The sequence below is a fragment of the Haemorhous mexicanus genome, chromosome 17 (assembly GCF_027477595.1).
Source record: "Haemorhous mexicanus isolate bHaeMex1 chromosome 17, bHaeMex1.pri, whole genome shotgun sequence".
In the NCBI taxonomy this organism is placed as follows: Eukaryota; Metazoa; Chordata; class Aves; order Passeriformes; family Fringillidae; genus Haemorhous; species Haemorhous mexicanus.
In genome coordinates this window covers 707,144-732,037 of record NC_082357.1, presented here as the reverse complement: position 1 = coordinate 732,037, position 24,894 = coordinate 707,144, and the positions used below count along the sequence as shown (strand labels likewise).

At 54.7% G+C, this 24,894-nt stretch overlaps 1 protein-coding gene across 9 annotated transcripts in view; it reads left to right on the top strand.

Annotated features, from left to right (window-relative positions):
* LOC132335131 (ankyrin repeat and fibronectin type-III domain-containing protein 1-like) overlaps positions 1–24,894 on the top strand; it is a 260,717-nt gene that overhangs the window by 175,514 nt on the left and 60,309 nt on the right. For all 9 annotated transcript variants that reach the window (XM_059861329.1, XM_059861330.1, XM_059861327.1 and 6 more), the window contains one exon: positions 2,806–2,846. In XM_059861329.1, the coding sequence (XP_059717312.1) occupies positions 2,806–2,846 (41 nt within the window). The remainder of the gene's footprint in view (positions 1–2,805; positions 2,847–24,894) is intronic.

Below are 24,894 nucleotides of genomic sequence, written 5' to 3'. Positions count from 1 at the left end.
GGACACATTGCTGAAATTCTGCTTTTCCTCCTTATTTGCCATTATCTTCATGAGCATTAAAATTAGTAATTTTGTCTGATCATTGCTGTAATCACTGCCCAGTTTATTGTTGGGGTTTTTTTAGTCTCTCTGCAAAGTTCGTTCCTCATTGTTTTATCTCAGGTATCTAAAATATTAGTTTTCCACTGGCTGTGGCATTGGTGGGAGCTTTTTCCGTGGCTCCACTGTGGCTGGGTGGAGGGTCTGGCTGTGTGAGGTGCAGGTTACCCAGATGCTGTTTCAGTGGCATTGAGAACACTGTTTGTGGGTGATTTCTCCTCAAGTATCAGCAGTTCTCCATTATCCCTACTAGCACAGAGAGCAGAAGGAACTGAATTTGTTGTGGCTCATGAACTTTGTTGAAACTGATCCATCCTCCCCGGACACTTTGGGTTTTGGGTGCAAGTTTAAGGAAGTAAGGAAATATCATATGGGAATGCTGTGCTGGAAGGGATGGAGCTGTTCCTGGGTGTGCTCTGGGCCTGCAGGACAGCTCCCATCACTCAGCTGCCCTCACTCACCCTGAGCAGTTTCTGCTATCTCAGGAATGCACAGAGTGGTTTGGGAGATCTGGGGATCTCCTGGAGATCTCTCAGCCCAACCCCCTGCTCAGTGCAGATCACCTACCCTGGATGATCCTGGACACCCAGGACCATGTCCAGTGGATCTTGGATGTCTCCAAGGATGGAGAATCCACCACCTATCTGGGCAGGTTGTGCCAGTATTGGATCAGCCCAATTTGGTGTCTGGCCATTGATTCGTGGGGCTTTGCTGCAGCTCCTTGCTGCTGTGGGCTCAGAGGAGCAGCAGGGACAGCCAGGGGCTGTCCCCATCCCATCTCCACTGGTGGGGCTGCTCAGAGCTCTTGCATGCTGACAGGGCAGGGGACATCTTAGAACCACAGAAGCACAAAATCTTCTGAGCTGGAAGGGACCCACAAGGATCATCCAGTCCAACCCCTGGCCCTGCCCAGGACACCCCAACAATCCCACCCTGTGACTGAGAACGGTGTCCAAGCTCTCCTGGAGCTCTGGCAGCCTCGGGGCCGTGCCCATTCCCTGGGGAGCCTGGGCAGTGCCAGCACTCTCTGGGGGAAGAACCTTTTCCTAAAATCCAACCTAAACCTCCCCTGCCACAGCTGCAGCCCTTCCCAATGAGCTTCTCACCCCAAAGGGAAGCTGCTCCTTGTGTGCTCCCAGCTCTACCCGCAGGCCTCTGTGCGCCCTGGGCTGAGCATCAGGATGTCACACACACAGACTGTCGTGCCCTGTGCCGTGGGGTGGCTGCAGCCTCCCCGCTGCACTGGTGACCAACCAACGTCTCCGTGCCATGGAGAAGGTCACCCATCACTGAACCACATCCCCATCCTGCTGCCGTGGCCAGAGCTCCCTTTTGGTTGTTTTGGTGACAGTGGATCCCTGTCTGTTTCAAAGCTGGGGTCCTGCTCTCCCTGCCGGCTTTGGTGGGGGCTCTCTTTGGCTTTGGCTGGCAAGGGGAAGCTTTGGGATTGTTCCTGCGGGCCTGATTAGCATTCGGCCCCGCTGCTCTCTGTTTTGAGTCGGAGCTCGCCATTGCCTGGCAACCACGGAGCAAAACTCCAGCAGCCGCCCCGGAGCCAGCGGCTCCTGCAGGCACCGACCCGCGGGGACAGGGACGGCAGCGGGGCCACCCTGCGCTGCTGCTCCCTGCCCTCCGCCCCGCGAGGTGCACGGCCAAGGATCATCCCCGGGACCAGGAGGAGGAGGAGGAGAGGGCTGTGGCAGTGCAAGAGCGTTGGTGACAGCCGGGTCTGGTGGGTCTGTGTGTGTCTGTCCCGGTGCCGCCTGCCATGGGCATCCCCCTGCGCTGGGCACAGCCTGCCCTGCACATCCCTCGGCACAGCAGGTACCATGCTGTGCTCAGGGAGCTCCTGTCCTGCACTGGGGCCTTGGAGCAGGGCCAGGCCCTGCTGTGGGTGCCTCTGGGACAAAGCGTGCTGGGGACAGACTGGGATGTGTGTGGGGTACGTGGCCTCATCCTCACGGCGTGAGGAGCTGCACACCTGTTCTCTGTGTGTGCCATGCACACACCTGGCCATGCACCCCACGTGGGGTCTGTGCGGTGCCCAGCACCCCAGGGGCCCCATGGGGAGGCTTGGCCTCACTGGGGTCTCACAGGGAATCGTGGCACAGCCCATCTGTGGTGCTCTCAGAGTTTATTCCATCATGCTGGGGGTGGGGTTGGAGGGACAGGAACCTGAGTGAGCATCAGGGCTGTCTCTGCTTTCTATTCTGCATGTGCTTGAGGCCTGATGTAGTTTTCCTGGCAGAAGAATTTTGTTGTCCTGCTCCTGGCCGAAAACTTTGGGCTGGGGGCTCAGCCCCTGACCTGCCAGAGGGTCTTTGCAGTGGTGGTGGCTCAGCCCCTCCACCAAACCCTGCACTTTGTCCTCTTTCCAGCTGGGTGGACTTGACAGGACTTGAGTTCCCTCCTGACACAAGGTGCCACTTTTCTGCAGGAGACACAGACATGCCTGAGTACATTGAGTTCACATCTAATGCATCCTCTCACCTCTAGTTTAATTCTCTATTTTTACATCCTTGGTGCTGTGGGTACTGCCTATGGCTGGAGGGCCAAGCTGTCCTGTCCAGCCAGTACACTTAAGACCCATCGGGCAGGAAAATAACAGACTCCTGCCTTTCAGTGCTTCCCCACACATCCTCATCAGTGATCAGGGCTTGGCAAAGGGTTAAAAAAATAAACACGTCTGTTTTTTGTGTCTTGCAGAGCCTGGGGTCGGCCGACAAGAAGGACTTTTACCAGCCAAAGTAAGTGCCAGTAGCCGTGGTGAGTACTTGCATGGAAATTCCCGGCTGGTCCATATTACCCAGCAGCTCCATGGCTTGCTAAGATTAGACATTTCAGTGTACAAGAATAGCTGCTGCAATTACACAAGTGAGGGTAACAGTGCAAGGGCTGTCAGTCATGCTGGCTTCAGGGCATATGCAAATCCTTCCATCAGGTCAGAAGGAACCATGACAGCTTGACTGAGCCTGGGGGACAGAGCTGGGAGAGGGGGGTGCACTGGTGACCTTTCCCACCTCAGGCTCCCTCTGCTCCTGGTTTGCACAGCTGAGCTGCCTTGGAGAATGGAAGGGTTTCGCTGTGTGTCACAGCAGTGCATCTCCCACAGCTGCTGGTGCCTTTGTCTTCACCCGCTGTGCTTGGTGCAGCTCTGTGAGCTGCAGGGGGAGACAAGGGCAAGGGGGCTTTGGAGCTATGGACATGAGAAAGTTACTGTAAACCACTCCACCAACACAAGCAGTTGACTGCTTGGTGTGTGGATTAGGTAACAGAACCTTGCCACAGCATGGCACCTTCCAGGTAAGAAGGCTGTGCTTGCTGGATGGACAGGTTTGTTCCCATCATCATTTGGATAATGGCTAACTCTGTTAAAAGCCCTGCTGAGAGGTTGGGTTCTGCCCTGGCACTGCATTATGTGCTGTGCTGCTGAGCACGTCGCCTGTGGGACCTTGTGTTGTTCCTGCTTTGCTTGGGGAAGTGAAGGTCTTCAGGTTATCACCTTTCTTCTGAAAAAAAAACCAAACCAAAAAACACAGGTGGAATTGAAGTTGTGGGACAGTGCTCTGATGGGCAGGATTGTCAGGGGAGCATGGCTTTGGACAATTCAGAAGGAATTGGGTTGAGGATTTCTCTTCCAAAGCTCACTGTCCTGCTCAGTCTTTGCTGCTTTCCCGAGCATCCCAGCAGTGCAAGCAGCGTGGCAGCATCCCCGGTCTGAGTCGGGCTTGGCCTCAGAGGGAGCAGGTCCAGGGCTGACAGGCTGTGTCAGGGAGTGTTGTATAGATCTGCCTGCTCTCTGTCCATCCTGGGAGAGCGAGTGTGGAGTGTGTGGATGCTCTTCAGTTGTCTGCTGATTCCTCTTTATGCCACCAAGAGTTTGTAAAACTCGGTGCTGGTTTCTAGGTCCATACTGAGCAGCTCATCAGCTTTCCAAGACCTCAGGCAGATAAAGACTTCTGGAAATACAGAATATCTGTTTAATCCTGCATGGCTTTCTGGAAGATCAGAGGAATATCACAGGAGATTATGGAGTCATTGTGGATGCCACAACAACATGAACACACATTAGGCAAAGAGCTCATGGTCGTGTTTGTGTGACCTCTCCCAACAGCTGTCCAAGATTTTGGTGCTCCTGAGTGTAGTGCTGTGTTTGTGAGGAGTCTGACAAGCAGGTTTAGAACAGATTGAAGCATCTCCCATGTCTCAGTTCCAGCTGAAGCTTTGGGGAGGTTTGAACTAGGAGATTTGGAAGAAATCTTTAAAGAGTTTTTACTGTTCAGATTTCCTATCGTTTTCTGTGGTTTTGGTGGTCGGGAGCAACAGTTTGTGATGCTGTATTTATAACTAAGCTCCTCTGAGAAATGAGGAGTGTTTCTCTACCTTGAATGGGAGAACATGGTCTTCCCATCGTGCTGAAGGTGTGGAGCTCTGGGTCAGAGTGGGGTTGCTGGTGCTCTTGTAGATACAGGATGTTTTATGGGAGTTTGTTTCTCTGTGCCACGAGACCAGGACCTCCGTGGTTTGGCCCAGCAGCAGTGCCTGGTCATAACACTGTGGCTTTGGTTAATGCCCAGCCCATTTACACTCCTCAGTGGCTGTTTTGGGGTTGTGATGGGTGAGTTTGTGTCCGTGATGTGGCCTGGTACCCCTGCCCCTATCCCATCTGGCTTTTTGATCCACCAGCTGATGCCACACCGTGCCTGTTGGAACCATCTGCAGGGCTGGACCAGGGGCTCTCTCTGGAGCCCTTCAGTTTCTGGCAGGGCTGGAGCTCGTCTTCCTCAGCAGACGAGGGTTGTGAGAAAATGCCAGAGGTTGGGTGGCCCTGCTGAGGACTTGAGACAGCTCCTCTGCAGCAGCTCCACAGCCCAGATTTACAGTTCCCTGAGCCCTGGGCAAGGTGGTGGCGAGCAGCCAGAGCATGGAAAGAGCTGAGCCCAGCTGTGGTGGTTCCTGGACACATCTGTGCAATGAGGGTGGGGAGCTGGGAGAAGTCTGGCAGTGTGTAGCTCCCATGTGCCAGAGCAAATTTGACTGTGCTTCTCCTTCTCCTTTTCTGGCTTCTGAGGCATTGGCTCACCTGCCTCCAAAGCCCTGTGGGAGCAGGGTCAGAGCCATCCTGCTCATGTGTCAGGCTTTGGGACTCTCCCACAGCAGGTGCTGGTCCTGAAAGCAGAAAAAGGAGACACACATGCCAGAAATCTCAGCAGTGAGTTTTGTTACTGCTTGTCCTGGGAGTGACTCCTGCTCCGTTCCTGCCACGTTCAGCTCTCTCTAATCAGGTGCCCTCTTCCTCAGTGGATAGCAGATATTCCATCTGCTGAATTTCTTTGTGTCTCCTGCAGTGACTCCTTTCCTTCCTTTGTTGCCTCTTCACCTCAGAAATGGAAATGTGTCCTCACCTCACAGTTCCCATCAGTCTGTCTCAGGCAGCAGGTGGGTGTTTCCTGAGCTCCTGGAACATCCCAGTGCTGATCAAGGGCATGGAGATGTGTCCACCCTCGCCCATCAGCCTCTGATGGCCCTTCCCCTCCTCCCAGTCCATCCATGAGGTACAGATCTCCCCAAGATGCAGTGAAAGCACACAGGGAGGTGTAGTGCAGCTGGACCTCAGCTACAGGAAGTCAGAGATGCCCAGAATGGAGCTGCTGCCTGCTCTGGGGGATGTCCTTCTGCTTGCAAAGGCTTCAGTGATGGTGCTTATGGATATTCCTGTAAGAGCTGGCCCGTGTCAGGAGCTGGGTCTCCTGGTCTTTAGTCTAGGAGGTGATGTTCCCTCTTCCATGGTAAATGGAGGGATGCAGCCTGAGTCAAGAACACTGAAACATTATCCTTAAGAAAAGTTACATCAACTGAGAACTGAAAGGGGTAGAGACCAGCCAAGGAAGGACCAGCAGCTCCTGTAGCTGAAAAACCTGAGAAAGGAACCTGGCATGTTGGGAATGGCCACGAGTGCAGCTGTTAGTCAACATGTGCACAGGTATCCTCACCTGCACTGACTGCTCCGGCCATCCCACATGAACAGGTACAGGTGCCTTCCTGTGTTTCCAAAACAGTGTGTTCAGATGTCAGAATGGTTTATCCTGACCTAGCAACTCTCATCTGATGCACTTTGGGCTCATGCCTCCCCCAGTGCAGCCCTGGCTGCAGCTTGGCTCTGTCTGGGATCTGACCAGAGTTTGTAGAGATCGGGGAAGAAACATGGGGTGGTATCAGTCCAGCCCCTGAGCTGCTCACTCCTCTGCCACCCCACTTTTGGAAGGTGCTGATACAGCTGTAATGCTGTTAGAATATCCAGGCTTCCAGAGGTCCTTCCAAATTTCTAACACAGGGCCCTGACTTCTCTGTCAAGGCAGCCAGGAGCCATTGGCTGAGGACCCAGGGGCAAGGACACCATGCTCATAGACAGGGATAGGCTTTCCTGGGACAGGAGGTAATAACTCTCCTGACAGGGCTGGGTGGAAGTCTCTTGACAGGAACTGAAGTTGTCCGGTGTGTTTGCTAATTGCCCCTGGCACATATTTGCTCTTCAGTGTCAGGAACTCATTTTCTTTAAAGCAGAAAGAAGTGTTGGTAGTAATGACACTCATAAACCCCCTAGCAAATGCAGACTGAAATACCTGGGCTTAATAAAGTGTCACTGCTTCGCAGTGGGAGCTGCCCTCATTCCCCCCTCACTGCTCAGCTGTCAGGGAGCTGTCACTCGGGAGCAGGGAATATCTGCCAGGCACTCTGAGGTGTCAGGAGAGCCCCAGCTGTAGTGACAAAATGCTCTCCATTGATTGTCTCCTCCTGTCCCCTGGCATGGTGGCCGTGCAGAAGAGACTGGCTGTCTCAGAGCGTGCCCTGCAGCAGCAGGATCCCACAGGATCCCACAGGATCCCACAGCAGGAGCCCACAGGGTCCCACAGGATCCCACAGCAGGAGCCCACAGGGTCCCACAGGATCCCACAGAGGGATCCCCCAGGGTCCCACAGGATCCTACAGCAGGAGCCCACAGCAGGAGCCCACAGCAGGAGCCCACAGGATCCCACAGCAGGAGCCCACAGGATCCCACAGCAGGAGCCCACAGGATCTCACAGGATCCCACAGCCCTTTCAAGCAGGTACCTCGTGGCTCTGGCTCCAGCTGGGATTAAAGGCTGCCCCCACCCTCTGTCCTGCAGGCTCAGATGTGCAAACACAGGAGGAACCTTTGAAACCACCTCGCAGAAAGCAGCAGCTCCTGTTTGCTTTGCCTCAAAGTCATTACACAGAGCTGTCTCCGCAGCTAATTCTTTGTCACCTGGCCCTCACAGCAGAACATTTCATCTCCCAGACTCCAATCTTGCCATGCCAGCACTTAGATGAAAGTGTTTCCTTGCTGAATCATTATCTCATAAAATGTTGGTGGTTTTAAGGCTCTAGAAATCAGTATTTACATTTTGGAAGCATTAAGGACCATCATAATAAGCATGATGTGTTCCTAAGCCAGGTTCTCATGTCAGTGCCTCCTTCCCTCAGACATTATTGCTGTAGTAATGATGATAATCACACACATATAGGCCGTGTTTGACTTCTTCTGTGGTGGCTGAGAGTTGTTCAGCTGGGAGCTCAGGTTCCAAGTGCTGAGCACAGGGAGGAGGATCCACATGGGAAGCAGGGAGAAAGAGATGGTGCCAGTGACACCAGGGAGCTGTGGGGTAGGAAAAGCAATGCCAAGACCACCTGTCCATAAAGGATACTCATTGGGATACTCAGTGATGCAAGAAACTGTCCCAAAACCACCTGCACAGGTTTTGAGAAAGCCCCCAGCTTTGGTTGTGGGAAAGGATGAAACACCATCACCAACATCTCTGGTGGCAGTGGGATGGCAGAGCTGTGGAGGGTGAAAGACAAATGCTGGGGTCTGTGGGGTGGGTGCTCTTTGGGCAGGTGCAGGTTGGAGGCTGAAGGGGAGTGTAGCCCTCCAGAAGGGGTCATGAACAGGGTGTTGTCACTTCAAACCCCAAATCCTGTCCAAGGCAGATCTCTGGAGAGTTGAGGAGTGATCTCCCTTACACACAGCATATTTAAAGAAGATTCTGGTGCTGGTTTGGGGTATCCTGGCAGTGGGGCTGAGCCATTGAAACTGTTTAGCAAACTCATAAAATATTCCCCCTGGAGTTTGGCCAGTGGATTCAGTCTGAGCTTCAGGCAGGTGGAGGGGCTTTAATACTTCGGAGTGCAGAGAAAGGAAGGGAATCCTGGAAAGGCACTTTGGAGAAATGTGGTCATATAACAAATGCCAGTCTGGGAAGGGAGCGCAGAGCTGGCCCTGAGCAGCCTGGGAGCAGGGAGTTAGGAGAAGCAGGAATGAGCAGTGGGAAGCAGCAGGGAGCTGGGGATGAGCAGAAGTGGGAATGAACTGAAGGGTATCTCATGCCATGGCAGAGGGTTGCTCTGGACATTTGCAGTGGGTGCAGGAGTTCAGCTCATCTCCTGTCTGTTCAGAACAGACAGGACCAGGCTGTTCCTCTGGGCTGTGGAGGGAGTTGGGACAGCACCAAGGAGGAGCAGTGCTGGCAGGGATCCCACAGGAGCTCAGGCATGGAGCAGCCACCACTCTGCTGCTGTGCACTGTGGCCTCTGAGCTCCCTGCCCAGGCTAACATTGCTGCTTGCCTGGGAAGCTGGAAGCTGGTACCAATTTGTACCTGGGGATGAGGGCAGGGGCCCCTGCAAAAGGCATGGCTGTCCTGGCAGTCCCCTCCTGACTGCAGCCTGGGAGGGCAGCACTGCAGTGTGTGTGCCTGGGAGAGCAGCACTGCATTGTGTGTGCCTGGGAGAGCAGCACTGCACTGTGTGTGCCTGGGAGGGAGGGCAGCACTGCATTGTGTGTGCCTGGGAGGGAGAGCAGCACTGCACTGTGTGTGTGCCTGGGAGAGCAGCACTGCACTGTGTGTGCCTGGGAGAGCAGCACTGCACTGTGTGTGCCTGGGAGGGAGAGCAGCACTGCAATGTGTGTGTGCCTGGGAGAGCAGCACTGCACTGTGTGTGCCTGGGAGGGAGAGCAGCACTGCAGTGTGTGTTTCTAGGAGAGCAGCACTGCATTGTGTGTGCCTGGGAGAGCAGCACTGCACTGTGTGTGCCTGGGAGAGCAGCACTGCATTGTGTGTGCCTGGGAGAGCAGCCCTGCAATGTGTGTGTGCCTGGGAGAGCAGCACTGCACTGTGTGTGCCTGGGAGAGAGAGCAGCACTGCATTGTGTGTGCCTGGGAGAGCAGCACTGCACTGTGTGTGCCTGGGAGAGCAGCACTGCAGTGTGTGTGTGCCTGGGAGGGAGAGCAACACTGCACTGTGTGTGTCTGGGAGAGCAGCACTGCAGTGTGTGTGCCTGGGAGAGCAGCACTGCAGTGTGTGTGCCTGGGAGGGAGGGCATCACTGCACTGTGTGTGCCTGGGAGAGCAGCACTGCACTGTGTGTGCCTGGGAGGGAGGGCATCACTGCACTGTGTGTGTCTGGGAGAGCAGCACTGCAGTGTGTGTGCCTGGGAGAGCAGCACTGCATTGTGTGTGCCTGGGAGGGAGGGCAGCACTGCATTGTGTGTGCCTGGGAGAGCAGCACTGCACTGTGTGTGCCTGGGAGGGAGGGCATCACTGCACTGTGTGTGCCTGGGAGAGCAGCACTGCAGTGTGTGTGCCTGGGAGGGAGGGCAGCACTGCATTGTGTGTGCCTGGGAGGGAGAGCAGCACTGCATTGTGTGTGCCTGGGAGAGCAGCACTGCATTGTGTGTGCCTGGGAGAGCAGCACTGCACTGTGTGTGCCTGGGAGAGCAGCACTGCACTGTGTGTGCCTGGGAGAGCAGCAGTGCAGTGTGTGTGCCTGGGAGAGCAGCCCTGCATTGTGTGTGCCTGGGAGAGCAGCACTGCATTGTGTGTGCCTGGGAGGGAGAGCAGCACTGCACTGTGTGTGCCTGGGAGGGCAGCACTGCATTGTGTGTGCCTGGGAGAGCAGCACTGCACTGTGTGTGCCTGGGAGAGCAGCACTGCAGTGTGTGTGCCTGGGAGAGCAGCACTGCACTGTGTGTGCCTGGGAGGGAGAGCAGCACTGCACTGTGTGTGCCTGGGAGGGCAGCACTGCATTGTGTGTGCCTGGGAGGGAGAGCAGCACTGCACTGTGTGTGCCTGGGAGGGAGAGCAGCACTGCAGTGTGTGTGCCTGGGAGAGCAGCACTGCATTGTGTTTCTAGGAGAGCAGCCCTGCATTGCATTTCTGGGAGAGCAGCACTGCATTGTGTGTGCCTGGGAGAGCAGCCCTGCATTGCATTTCTGGGAGAGCAGCACTGCACTGTGTGTGCCTGGGAGAGAGAGCAGCACTGCATTGTGTGTGCCTGGGAGAGCAGCACTGCACTGTGTGTGCCTGGGAGGGAGAGCAGCACTGCACTGTGTGTGCCTGGGAGAGCAGCACTGCATTGTGTGTGCCTGGGAGAGCAGCACTGCATTGTGTGTGCCTGGGAGAGCAGCACTGCACTGTGTGTGTGCCTGGGAGAGCAGCACTGCAGTGTGTGTGCCTGGGAGAGCAGCACTGCACTGTGTGTGCCTGGGAGGGAGAGCAGCACTGCACTGTGTGTGCCTGGGAGAGCAGCACTGCATTGTGTGTGCCTGGGAGAGCAGCACTGCACTGTGTGTGCCTCAGAGAGCAGCACTGCATTGTGTGTGCCTGGGAGGGCAGCACTGCACTGTGTGTGCCTGGGAGAGCAGCACTGCACTGTGTGTGCCTGGGAGAGCAGCACTGCAGTGTGTGTGCCTGGGAGAGCAGCACTGCACTGTGTGTGCCTGGGAGGGCAGCACTGCAGTGTGTGTGCCTGGGAGAGCAGCACTGCACTGTGTGTGCCTGGGAGAGCAGCACTGCAGTGTGTGTGCCTGGGAGGGAGAGCAGCACTGCATTGTGTGTGCCTGGGAGAGCAGCACTGCACTGTGTGTGCCTGGGAGGGAGAGCAGCACTGCATTGTGTGTGCCTGGGAGAGCAGCACTGCAGTGTGTGTGCCTGGGAGAGCAGCACTGCACTGTGTGTGCCTGGGAGAGCAGCACTGCACTGTGTGTGCCTGGGAGAGCAGCACTGCAGTGTGTGTGCCTGGGAGGGAGAGCAGCACTGCATTGTGTGTGCCTGGGAGAGCAGCACTGCACTGTGTGTGCCTGGGAGAGCAGCACTGCACTGTGTGTGCCTGGGAGAGCAGCACTGCAGTGTGTGTGCCTGGGAGAGCAGCACTGCATTGTGTGTGCCTGGGAGAGCAGCACTGCAGTGTGTGTGCCTGGGAGAGCAGCACTGCATTGTGTGTGCCTGGGAGAGCAGCACTGCATTGTGTGTGCCTGGGAGAGCAGCACTGCATTGTGTGTGCCTGGGAGAGCAGCACTGCACTGTGTGTGCCTGGGAGAGCAGCACTGCATTGTGTGTGCCTGGGAGAGCAGCACTGCATTGTGTGTGCCTGGGAGAGCAGCACTGCATTGTGTGTGCCTGGGAGAGCAGCACTGCACTGTGTGTGCCTGGGAGGGAGAGCAGCACTGCATTGTGTGTGCCTGGGAGAGCAGCACTGCATTGTGTGTGCCTGGGAGAGCAGCACTGCATTGTGTGTGCCTGGGAGAGCAGCACTGCATTGTGTGTGCCTGGGAGAGCAGCACTGCATTGTGTGTGCCTGGGAGAGCAGCACTGCATTGTGTGTGCCTGGGAGGGAGAGCAGCACTGCAGTGTGTGTGCCTGGGAGGGAGAGCAGCACTGCACTGTGTGTGCCTGGGAGAGCAGCACTGCAGTGTGTGTGCCTGGGAGAGCAGCACTGCACTGTGTGTGCCTGGGAGGCCCTGCTGAGGACTGTGGCTCTGGTGAAGTCTGGATGAACATTACTCTTACTCATTTTCCTTTTTGTTGCTCCTTGGGATAGAGTGCCCACCCTGGGCTCCTGTGCCCACTGGGCAGGAGGATCATGGTGGGTGCTCAGCACACAGCGTGGGTCCAGAGGAGGCCACAAGGATGCTTCCAGGGCTGGGCCCTCTGCTCTGGAGCCAGGCTGGAGAGCTGAGGGTGTTCAGCCCAGAGAAGCAAAGCCTTCAGTGTTGCCTCATTTCAGTCTTCCAGTACTTAAAGGAGCTTATTAAAGAGAGAGAGTGTGTCTTGTTTACATGGACAGAGAGTGATAGGACAAAGGGGAATGGTTTTAAAGTAAAAGAGAAGATATTTAAATTCGGTATTGGGGAGAAATTGTTCCTTGTGAGGGTGGGGAGGCCCTGGGACAGGTTGCCCAGAGGAGCTGTGGCTGCCCCTGGATTGCTGGAAGTGTCCAAGGCCAGGCTGGATGGAGCAATCTGGGATAGTGGAAGGTGTCCCTGCCCATGGCAGGGGGTTGGAATGAGATGGGCTTTTTAAGGTCCCTTCCAACCCAAACTATTCTGGATACATGGTTTCTCAGGACACAGATACCCTGGATGGCATCAGGACCCTTGATAACCAGAATTAAATATGTTGGCCCAAGAAAGGTTTGGACAAGGGTTTGGTTTTAGTGGTCCCTGGAGCCCAGGGGACAGGAGGAGGAGTTACTGGGGCTGGCTGAACTCATTTCATCCTGCACTGGATGCATAGGCCATGGGAGCACTGGACCAACCCCAGGCCCTGTGCCTGCCCTCCCCTGGGAATGGCCCTCCTGCACCTGGTGTAAAATAAAGTTTAGGGTTTCATTGTTTCTCTACAGCTTTAAATGTGTTAAGTTAAGTTGCAGTGTAGGCTCTTACTGTGGCAGTTGTCATAGAAGCTTGGAGGGCTTTTTTTCCCTGATCCCCCAGCCCCTTTCTTTACACCAAAGCAGGGTTGAATTTTGTCCCCCCTGTAATTTCAATTCCATTCCAATTAAAAACCTGCCTGGGCTCTGATTCCCTGTTTCCAGCACTGCCACACAAGGACTCAAAGTCTTTCTGTCATGCTTCCTGTTGTCCCAGCTGAAGGGCGTGTGTTCCCCTGCACTGTGCACTTCCCTGAGGGGATTCTGTCCCTGTGAAATGCCAGCAGGGACTGGGGCTCAGCCCTTGTCCCCCTGTGGAGCCTCTGGGCAGCACAAGACTCCTTGCTCACCATGGGATCCCTCTCCTTGCTGCTTTTTCCAGAAGGAGGGAGCAGAGTGGGCACAGCCACTCCGTGCCCGGGCACTGGCGCTCCCCAGGCTGCTGGTGGGGACACGAGGATGGCATTTGCCTGCCCTGCTGCTCTGAGCCCGGGGCCACCTTCCCCTCTGGTGCTGAGAGGACGATGCTGCCAGCTCAGCACTCAGGCTGGCACAGGAGCCACCTAAGCACCAGCTGCAGCCCTGCCATGACTGCAGCGCCTGGCATTAATCATGGACAGGGAATTGAGCGTAGGAAGATGGGCATTTGTGACAAATAACCAAGCCTGCTTTCTCCCCTAAGCAAGAGAGCAAACTGTTTGCTGCAGTGAGTCAACACAGAGATGCTTTAGCCATGGGAGGTGCTGCTGCCACCCACAGCAGGCATCGGTCCCAAAGACAGCTGGGGGCAAAAGGGACAAGTGGGGAGAGGAGTTTCCTGAGCTGCTGCCAGCAATCCCTGCTGGGCTTTCTCCAAGACACAGGGATCCTTTCCCTCATGTTTTGCTTCTGGCACAAGACTTGATGGGGACTCCTCAGAGGTAGCTGGACTTGTAGCTCAGAATTTCTGCTTTGAGGAGCTCAGTGCCCCCCAGCTCCCCATGGCTCCAAGGCCAGGACTATCTCATAGGATCCCAGAATGGTTTGGGTTGGAAGGAACTTGAAAACTCATCCAGTCCCACCCCCTGCCATGGGAGGAACATCTTCCACTATCCCAGCTTGCTCCAAGCCCCGTCCAACCTGGCCTCAGACATTTCCAGGGATCCAGGGACAGCCACCGCTGCTCTGGGCACCCTGTGAGATGGGTTCCCTGTGAGGTGGGCCTGCCCACCCTCACAGGGAACAATTCCTTCAGAGCATTTACTCCAAACCTACTCTCTGTCAGTTTAAAGTCATGAAACAGCCCTCCTGAGCCTTCATCCTGTGCAGGACAGGAGTCAGCCCTGGAGCTCCAGTTGTCTGCTGGGGTTCATTTGGGTGGGATTTAGGTCTATCAGATCACTCCTTTGGCCTCCCATGTGCTGCAGGAATATGAATTGCCCAGAAGCTCCTGTAGAGGTTTTGGTTGCCTTCTGAGAGTTATCTCATTCTCTGAGCATCCCTGAGATGTATCTAATCCTGACCCAAAACTCACTAGAATTTGCTGGGCTCCATTTCCCAGTCCCTGCCTCCTGGCACATCTCACTGATAAAAGCAGTTGGCACCACTCTGGTTTTTGGTGGGTGGCAGATTTTTATCAATAAACTCAATATAGCTCAAATCTTTTACATCATGGTATTTTCTCCAGCCACCAGATCAATTTTGTGACTCATCCCTCCAGGCTCTGCTCTTTTAGTGTTCCCTTTAAACGTGGACACCTTAATTGCAGGAGTGGCAGTGGCAGTCCCAGCAGTGCAGTATGTGCAGCTCTCCTGCTCTCCCCTAAGAACTGCATCAGCTTTTTCATCACAGCATCACATTAGAGCCTTGTGCTGGGCTGCTCACCCGTGGTGACCCCTGACCCTTTCTGGAGGCTCCCTCTTGTCTGGGATCCAGTCCCTGTTCAAAAATACAGCCTGAAATCCCTCTCCGAAGCTGTGTTATCCCAGGCTGGGCTGCATTCTCGTGTACAGTGTTTGAATGGGCTCAGCATTACCAGGCATTTCCCTCTCTCCTCATCAATATTTACCATCCCATCAATCTTCCTGTCACCCGCTAATTTTCGGAGTGAGGATTTTGTATTTCCATCGTGATCATCAATGGAAATATCTATTGGTGTGTTCCCTGTGGAGCCTTGCTAAGGATTCCCCGTGGACACCTCCTGTGTGAGCCCTGTCAGCCGGCTCTAAATCTATTTAAAGTGCTTGATTTGGGCTGCACAGCCCCATCTTCTGCACTGAGAGCTCTGCCTGCACAGCTGGGAGGGGCACGAGGCCTTTCCTGCCAGCCAGGGTTCATTACAGAGGGACATCAGGCTCATTGGACAAGATCCCTTCCACCAAGACACACTGGCTGACTTTAATTAGAACTTACATCCTTTAATTATTTCTTAATTTAATTCCAGATGAGCCCTGCCTTCTGGGTCCTCTATCAGGCTGTTTGGTTGGTAATTAGGTCACCCTTACTGCCAGGTGGGAATGTTGGGGGGAAGGAGCCATTTCCATCTGGATGTGGTAGCCTGAACTTGGCTCAAACAAGCAGCAGAGCCCAAAAACCTCTCCCCAGCTTTTAGGTATGTGTTGGCTGTGCTGGCTGTGCTATTTGGCCACATTTGATACACATGGGTGCTAATGATTCAGGAGAGCTTCATCTCTCCTAGGAGTTAGTTTACTCACAGTTTTTTTTCCAAACACAGAATAAATATGGACTATGTTTTCCTTTTCTGCATCATTTGAGCAGTCCTAAAGACTCTGCTTTAAAGTAGCCCCAGTGATCCTTAAAACCAGACCTATTGCTAGCCTTCGTTTGGCCCCCAGTAGCAGATTTTCCATGTCCAGCCACACATTTTCCCTTTCTTTAGTTTCCCTAATAATTTTCCTATATATTGTAATATTTCATTTGTATCGACCACTCTGTTTTGCACTCCGTGGCAGGAAGTTGGAGCCAGATGGAACCCAAACCCTCCCCATGACTCCATGATTTTACTGTTGGCCCTGAGAGTCTCCCAGTGTGCTAACACATTATTTCTTATCCATTGGGAACATGCCTTTAAGGCTGAGCTCCTGCAGCTGGCTTGGGTATGATGTGCTGTGCCTCACCCCAGTCCTTGGTGACAAGGTGTGTTTATTCAAGCACCAACTGCTAAAAGATCTGTAATTCCAAAGAAAAACGTAAAATGGTGAGTCCTGTAAGTGTGCAGTGCCCTCCTCTTCACTCCCTGCCACCTCCCACACAGGCCCTGCCATCACGTTCAGCAGCTCCAGGCGTGCTGAGTGCCTTCAGTTTCTGCTCATCAGGGAAAATTTCCCTTTCCTCCTTCTCCATTCTCCACCTTGCTGCCTCGCATCATCTCAAGAGCTTTGTCTCTCAGCACAGCACGAGCAGGGCTCTGATGCAGTTTCTTGGAACAGACACAGATTAATCTGGGTTTTTATTCAAACACCATTGTGGTATTTTCTCTCCATGCTCCCTCCTGCAGGGCCACATTGACAGCTGGGCCGTGGCACTGGAGAATCACACAAAGGTTTGGGTTGGAAGGGGCCCTAAGGATCATCTAGTTTTACCCCTCTGCCCCACGGGCAGGGACACCTTGCACTGTCCCATGTATCTCCAAACCCCATTCTTGGAGCACTTCCAGGATGCAGGGGCAGTCACAGGTTGTGTAAGCAATCAGCCTGGTCCTGGAGCTCTTCCTCTGGGAGGGACAACCAGGCAGGGCTGGGCTGTGCTGGGCAGCCTGCAGGGGCCATGGAAATGGTGCTAATCTGCTCAGGGAAAAGTGGGACTGAGGGCATTGCGGGAGGGAAGGCGCTGTCTTTCCTGCATCCTGACAGAGCCCTGTGTGTGGAGGGTGATCCAGGGATCTCAGCTTTCCTGCAGGTTTCTGGCATTGGCAGACACAGCATTGGGGGTGGTGTGGTGGCTGTGCAGTGGGAAGGGGTAAGGGTGAGGCTGCTTATTTGTCTCTTCACGCTTAGGACATCATGTGAAAGGGCATCACGACCAGCCTTCCATGTAATTTATGGGGAAATGAATTCTTACCCCCCCATGGACTGCCCAGGGAGCCTGGGCAGACAGTGCAGAGCTCTGCCATCAGTGCTGCCTCTGGTGACTTCAACACGTCCTGAGTGCAGGATGAGCTGATAACAATTACCGAAGAATCATGGAATCACAGAATGGTTTGGGTTGGAACAGGACCTTAAAGCTCCTCTTGTTCCACCCCCTGCCATGTCCAGGGACACCTCCCACTGTCCCAGCTTGCTCCAAGCCCTGTCCAACCTGGCTTTGGACACTGCCAGGGATCCAGGGGCGGCTGCAGCTGCTCTGGGCACCCTGTGCCAGGGCCTGGAACAATGAATAATGGTATTTACACCTAAGTTAAAGACTTGACTGAATCAAGCTGTGGACAGCCCTGGCAGGTTGACTTCAGGCAGACTTTGGAGCATTTTACTGATGGATTGTGGGAGATCAGCTCAACCCCCAGCCACAGGAAAACACCACCTTGGCCCACAGCAAATGGGAATGTGTGTGTTGCTTTGAGGAAATGAGCTGGAGAAACAGAAGAAAGGAGCTCTGAGACCTGCAAATTCCCACTTTTAGATTTGAAATAGAAAAACTTACCCAGCGAATGCTTCAAGAACACCTCTGGAGCTGACAGTTCTCAAGCATGGTCTGTTGGACGTTTTCCTTTGCAGTGTGAGGTAGGAAGGAAAGAGCACCCAGGGAGAGGAAGCTCAGCTGCACTCATTGTCCCCTCGGATGTCAGAAGAGCTTTGTTTTCCACAAGTGCTTATTATTCATGCAGTGTCTCACCAGGCAGCTGGAACACAGCTCCAGCGTGGCGCTGCTCCTGGCGTGGTCTCCGCCGTGGATCTGTGCCATGGCTTTTCCCTCCTCATGGGACATCCCACCAGAGCCAGCAGTGGTGCTTGGGGCCTGCCTTGGGCACCACCACCAGGGCTGGTCGGGTCATCTTTTCCCCACGGTGTTCCTCTTTTGTCCCTCTGCATCCTAGGTCACTGTCTGGCAGATGTGGGGCTTGGTTTTGCTGTCCTGAGGGTGCTCCCAGCAGCGATGTTCCCAAAGGAGGCACAGCACCAGAGCTGCAGTCTCAAGATGTGTCCAGGCAGTCCCTCTGCCTGCACAATGTCTTCACTGTCTGCCTTGGCCCCCACTTGTGCCAGACCCTGTTGTGCAGTTTGTCCACTTGGCTTTGCCATTTCCATCCCAACTGAATGGTTCTGAGGACTCTGCTTCTGGGCTTTTATCATGTTTCTCTGTTCTCTCACCTCCCCTCAGATGGAGTGTGTTGCTGAAAACTCTGGTGTGAACCAGAAACCAGACTCAGACTCCCAACCAGTTTCTAGCCACCTCAGACTGGTCTCTCACCACCTTGGCTTTGCTGCTGTGAATCAAAAGCCTTCTGAGATCAGCTGCATGAGCCACGAAGCTGATCTCAGAAGGCTGGGAGGAGGAGAGTGGCTGCTTCTGCAGACATTGGCTCTGCTTCATTGAGAGTGCCCTGTGGAGTCAATTCCACCTTTCTTTGGGATTTTGGTGGCTGGCTGGAGACCCCAGTGGTGTCCCCAGGAGGGACCACGTGCATGTTAGCAGTGGTGCATCCCAGCTTCTCCCAGCAGAGCAGAGCGTGGCCCCGGGCAATGCCCAGCCCGCGGGGACACGGGAGGGGCTGTCAGCCACAGCAAATGAGAAACTGTCAATATTTGTACACAAAGGCCATGCTGAAATCCCCGTCCCAGTCCAGACATCAGAGGTGTCAGTTTTGATTTCCCAAACACAGAGAGAGCCCTTTCAGCCCCAGCCTGCTCAGACACTGCTGCTTTAATGTCCAAGCACCCAGCGTGTTTCCACTCCCCTCGAATGCATCAATCAGGTCTCCGTGAGGCTCTGAAAGAGCCAGTTTGTTAAACAAACACACTTAGTGTAAAAAGTTTATTCCAGTTAATTGGGACTTCATTGCAATGGAAACAAATTACCCAGCTGTCATCTGCCAAGGCAAACAGCAGCAGGGGAGCAGGGGTCCTGGCCAGGCGGGAGACAAACAGTCATCTCAGGCAACCTTATTTATGGCCTTTTTATGTATTTCTGTATTTATTTGGACATTCCTGAGCTGGAGAGCTGGGCTATTGCCGAGCTGCAGGCCCCAGCACTTGCACAGTGCAGGTTATCTGCTCTGGGGCTCTGGGCAGAGAGCTGGCCCCGGCCTGGGTGGGCGCTGCCATGGGGACCCCTGGGCTGGGGTGGATCTCTCCAGGCATGTCCAGGGCTCTTGCTCCACAGCCAGAGAGGAGGTGCTGGATGGGAATGTCAGGGCCAGTGCTGGTCCCCGGAGGCTGGGGATGTGAGGGATATGGGGGTCCCTGCAGGGTGCAGCGGGGCAGGGAAGCAGGCAGGAGGGGCTGCTGGCCACTGGGAACTCTGCTCCTGTGCTTCCACGGTTCCCTGCCCAGCGCCAAACCTACTGCACCCTCGCAGGGGCGCTCTGTGTCAGCATCGACCCCACGGGTGAGTCCCCAGCCCCACGCCGGTGCTGTTCTCTCCTCCCGGGCCAGGGAAGGACTTGGTGGCAGGAGAGTTGGGAGCACTGCCTGATGAGGCTACGACTTATTCCCAGCTCATCTGATTTAACAAACACCCTGTCAACACCCGTTTTCCCCTCCTGCAGTTTTTATGGCAAAGGAGGGATGGAGGAGCAGGGATGGGGGAGGCAGGCAGGGAGCACCCCGGGAGCCAGGCAGGATGGGGCTGGGTCCCGCAGGAAGTGGCAGATAAAGTGACAGATAAAGCCGTGGGATTAGCAGCGTGTATCGTGTCAGGAGAGCAGCGTGCCCTTTCCTGCAGCACTCGTTACCCGAGCTGAGCCGTGCCGGGGGAGGTAAGGGCAGCACATCGAATTGCCTCCTCCTCCCTGCTCCTGTCCCTGCTCCTGGGTGGCCTGTCCTTGCCTCATGTCCCTCCAGTTCTGCCCTTGGGATGCAGGGGGGCTGTGCCCTGGCTGGGGTGGGCACACACAGGGAGGGGTGCAGCCCCCATGGCACAGCTCTGCCTGGCTCTGGACATGTCACCGTGTGTAGATGGCAGCCTGGGGTGTGGGGATGGCACCAGCCTGGGGGGCTCTGCCAATCCCCCCGGGATGCATTCTTCCCTGCTGGCCTTGGGGATGTGGAGGACAGGAGCAGCTCTCTGCTCATGTGCTGGGACCTTCTGGCGAGCTGGGAATTCTCCTGTGTGCCTGGTGAGCAAGCCCAAGGCTCCTCCACCCTGCTGACTTACCACATTCAGGACAGGTTCTTCTGTGAAGTCCTAAAATTCACACTTGGATTTCACACTGCAATTGAGTTGCCATTCAGAGCCCTTTGTCCACTTTCCAAGAGTGTTTCTGTTACTTTACAGTTGAGAGATGGCGGTGACCTGCACTCTGAGATGATAGCACATGTTCAGGGATGGGAGGAAGGCCTGGATTGGGATATCCATCCTTGGAGGGGTCTGGGGTGGGGGGGGAATATCAGAGCCGAGCACTGATAGATACAGAGACGAGTCCTAACATCAGACTGATCTTACCAGAGGGATGTGGGAAAGATGGTGACCAGAACTGGAAAGGACACGAGGTTTGGCTCCATTTCTGGAGCTTGGAATGGAGTGGAGGAGGGATTGGGCAGTTTGCCTGGAGCACCTTGGTTCTTTGGAGTCAGCTGGCCCATCCTGAGAGACAATCTGGAACCACAAAGGTAAGAAACAACAGGGAAACAATGCCACAATTCCCTGTATGGGAGCTGGTGTGTGTTGGAGGCAGCAGTGCCCCCTCAGTCCCACATTCCTGTGCCCCCACTCTCTGCAGGATCCTTGGTGGGCAGAGCCAGGCCGCAGGATGCCAGGCACCTTCCTCCTCCACCTGGCAACCCTCTATTATTAGGGATTTTAGCTTTCTGTTTCTAGATTGATTTGTTGGTGGTGGTTATTTTTAGCTCCTCCAGTGCCTTGCAGATTCCTCGAGGGATTCTTTCTTTGCCTCTCCCTCCCACAGGTTTGTTTGTAATGGAGCTGCCTTGACTTGAGCCACAAGGGAGAGGTTCCAGCGCCGGCGGGGGCTGTGCTGCCCGCTCAGGGAGCAGATCTCCCTCTGTGCTTTAACTCAGCTTGATGTGTCCCTGGGACTGAGGGGGCAGTGACTGCTCCCCCCTGCAGCCACTGGTGGGGGTACTGTGCAGTCCCCGCCCAAAATCACTGCCAGAGCACCCGGGGTGGCTCCTTGTCCCCTTCTCCTCTCAGCGCTGCCCTCCCCGAGAGCTCTCTCTTTTCACTACCCATGGGGAGAAATTCAGATCAGCATCACTGTACGTGGAAACAAACCCCAGGCTCCTCCTGCAGCCCCACAGCCAGGCTGGATGGAAAATTTTCAGCATATTTTAAAGCCCAGCACAAAGTGATTCCAAACAAGTTGCGGGTATATTTTGGACTCTGGCAGAGCTGTTGTTATTGCCTGGCTTCGCCCGCTGGCTGTCCCAGACAAGGGCTCACTTTGAGTGTAGCCTTCTGCTGAGCAGGGGGGCAATGTTTGCATTCCTGATTTAGAGCTTCCATCCCACGGGGCTCCAGCCCCGTCTCCCACGGAGCCCAGCACAGCCAGGAGCCCGGAGCTCACCTGTCAGCACCAGCTCCAGGGCTGCATTAATGTTCCCTCGAAAATGTGACTCTCCTTGGACTCAGCTGCTTCTGCCCACCCTGCCTTGACGCTTGGTGGGGCATGTGTGAAGGCACAGTTTGTGCTCTGTTTTTTCCAGGATTTTTGTTATTTTGTAGAGCAGAGTGAGTTGTGCTTGTTTTTAAATGCCTAAAATACAGGTTTATACTCAATATAGGTTTGCTGTTTTTCCTGGGGAGAGGCAGCCCTGGGAGGTCTTACTCAGGTAGGGCTTTGGTGGTAGCATCTCCATCACATCCAGAAAAGGGTTTTTCTGGAGCACTGATCTCCACAGGCGGCTCTTACCTGGGAGGTGAGCACATGCTGAAGTGTTTTGTTGGACTTGCTCCTGTTAAAGCAGTCCCTGCAGTGGCCAAGGAGATGAAGCCTGAAAAACCACTCAAGTTTTCAAGCTAACCATTCAAGCAAACCTGAAAGCCACTTGCAAGGCCACAAACATCATGGTGTGGCAGCTCCTCTTCTTCTCTGTGGATTAAGCAGCTCCAAGGAGGTGTGAGGAGAGAGGACACCAGGGCCACTCGTCCCCAAGGAATGTGCTAAAAGAACGGACAGGGATCTGTGTCTGCATGGTGCTCTTAGTGGCTTGCAAAGTCCCGGTTCAGCTTTCCATCAGGATGGGGTGGTGGCTGGCTGAAATCATATCCAGAATTAGCTGAGGGCCTTGGGATACCTCTGTGATGAGCCTAAAGCCAGACTCTGCTTTAATGGAGTAACCTGGTGCTGGAGGAGAAAGTTCTGGAATGCAGACCCAGAATCCACAGAGAACTTTTTCTTCATCCTTGGCTGTTTTCCTTGGGGTTGAATGGCAGCTTTTCTAGGGCTGAAGTTGTCGTTGAGGTTTTCCTGATCTTTAATGTTATAATGTTCATTAGCACAGTTCCTGTCAAAGAACAGCACATTCCTTCCCTGTGCTCGCTGTCTCCCTGGTTAATAACACTTTGCTGCTTTGGCTCTTTTGGAAAAAGGTACAGGAGCTTTGGGAACGACTCCTGGTGTAACAGCCAGACGTCAGCATTGTCTGTCACATCTGAAGAGCGGCGTTAATTCAAAGGGAAATGACTGCAGAAGGCCCAGGGTACCTGTTGGGGGGCATTGAGCCAACCTGTCTCAAACCACTGCAGTGCCTGTGTGTTCCTCCAGCTGCTGAGAGAGAGGTGCTCTGAACCCAGATGGGTGCTTTTCCTTTCAGGAATGGCCCCTAACAGCAGCCTCCTGCTCGTCTCTTCTCTCCCTGAGGTTCCACTTTGAAGATGTCCATACCTGAGGCTTGTGGTGCCATGAAAAGGCTCTGTCGGGGTCGGGCAGTGCAGGAGAAGACCTGCAGTGCAAGAGACACGTGCTGTGCTTTGGCTGGGCTTGTCTGGGAGATAGTCCTGGTTTCTGAGTATCTGCTCTGCTGCTGAAGCCCCCACCATCTTCCTCAGCTGGGTTTTATCAGCTCTGAGGTACAGAACCAGAGCTCCAAACTGGGGCTTGAAGTGAGCAGGGACAGCCATTGCAAGGCCACAGTGCAAACCTCCTGCCTTGGGAGAGGTGGAGCAGGTGCTGGCATTCATCCCAGACGCTGGGCCCATGGCCTGTGGGTATTTCCTGGAGTCTGGGAGACTCAGAACAGGGAGCTGGCTGTGTCCACTGCGTGGTTTCAGTCAGTCTGGATTTGGTTTCTGGAGAAATCAGGATTGCTGTGTGAGTTTGGCAGTCAAGGAAAAGGAAGCAAGAGGCACCAGCATGATGTCCTAAATCTTGGTAGGTCTTCAGCTTACATGCCCTGGCCTTGACCATTTCAGGGTGCCCTTTCCACTGCCCGTGAAGGCACAGCTGGCCCAGAGACATTCTAGCCACTCTTCTCCAGAGCAGAGAGTTCAGCTCTGCAAAACCAAGGCATCTGTCTGCAGAACCTCCAGAAACTCAGCTCTGGGCTGCAGTGTCGTGTCAGCCTGCTGCCTCATCAGGCCAGAGTGGTGCTGAGGAGTTGAAAGGCGCAGCTCTGTGACAGCCTGGATGGAATGGCAGTGAGGGGAGAAGAGTGCTGTGTCCTGGGGACCTGCCTCCTGTGCTGTTCCCACCCTATGGGCAGTGTTTGGTGAGCACCAACGTGTGGTTTTGGCAGCAATGTGCAGAATACTCTGCTCGGGAGCAGGATGATGCTGCAGCTGGAGAGCATCCATGGAATGGCATCCATGCTGCTACTGCCAGTGTGAATGCTTCACCTCTTCTTTGTTCTTCAGGGCTACAGGTTTTTCCCCAGGACAAACTCTCCTGTGGTGTATCTTTGCTTCCCTAGTGTCAGAAAGCCTTTCTGAGGCCTCCAGGCTGATGGCAGGCAGCAGAGCACAGCATGCTGGGGTTGGCTGTGTCAGCTGGTGCCAGGTGTGACGCTGAGCGTTTGTCCCCCGCCGCTCTGCGTGGTGGTGCCTTGGTGGCAGCTGTTGTCACCTGTCACACAGGGCCTTGCACAGCCACGGGGCAGTCTTGTGCTCTGGCCTGTGAAGCCCAAGCCCACGATATAAAGCAGGTAGTGAGGTCACCTGCCCTGCTCATGTCTCCAGTGCTGGCTTCATCCAGGTTGTGGTCTTTGCTGCAGGATTCCTTGGTTGGAAGTGAAAGTATCTCCTGCATCACTCCACACTCAGTCTAGGATGATGCACAGCCTCTCACACCCCTGCCCCCCCACCACTGCCCCTGCAACCCAGGGCATTTCAGGTGTGGCAGTTCTGCTTATGGGCAGTGCCTCATCTGGAGGGTGTCACATCACATGCCTCTGGCTCTCCGGCTGGGAGGTGACTCTTGCATGCAGGGTGTCTTGTGGCAGAATAAAGTGCCTTTCAGCAGCCTGGCTGGCACAGCTGTCCTTCGTGGGCGCAGAGGAAATGGACCTGGAGGTGATTTAATGCTGTTGGTGCAGTGTGAGCAGCTGCCTTCTGAGGAGTTCAGCTCCCCTTGGGTGTTCAAACAGCAAAGACCAATCCTTGCAGCCCTCGGGAATAGGGGGATAATAAGAGTTTATGGGGAAACTAAAGCACAGAGGTTTTAGCTCACAGGGGAGGCTGTGCTCCAGCCAGGTTCCCAGCCCTGGAAATGGCCTTGGCCTGTCCCCTTTGGCCTCTGCTGCAGTGCATTCCTCTTCCCAGTCATCAACACCTGGTTTTTGGGTTGCCCTTCTCTGGGTGGCTCTCACTCTTCCTCGCTGTGGGGCTGGAGTCTCTCATGCCCCAGGCGCCAAGGAGCTCTCCTCTCCCTTGGCTGCAGAAATGGGCTCAGCATCCCAGAAATTCAGGCTTTCGTGCGGGAGCCAATAGTCACACAGCCTCCATCCAGAAACCATCATT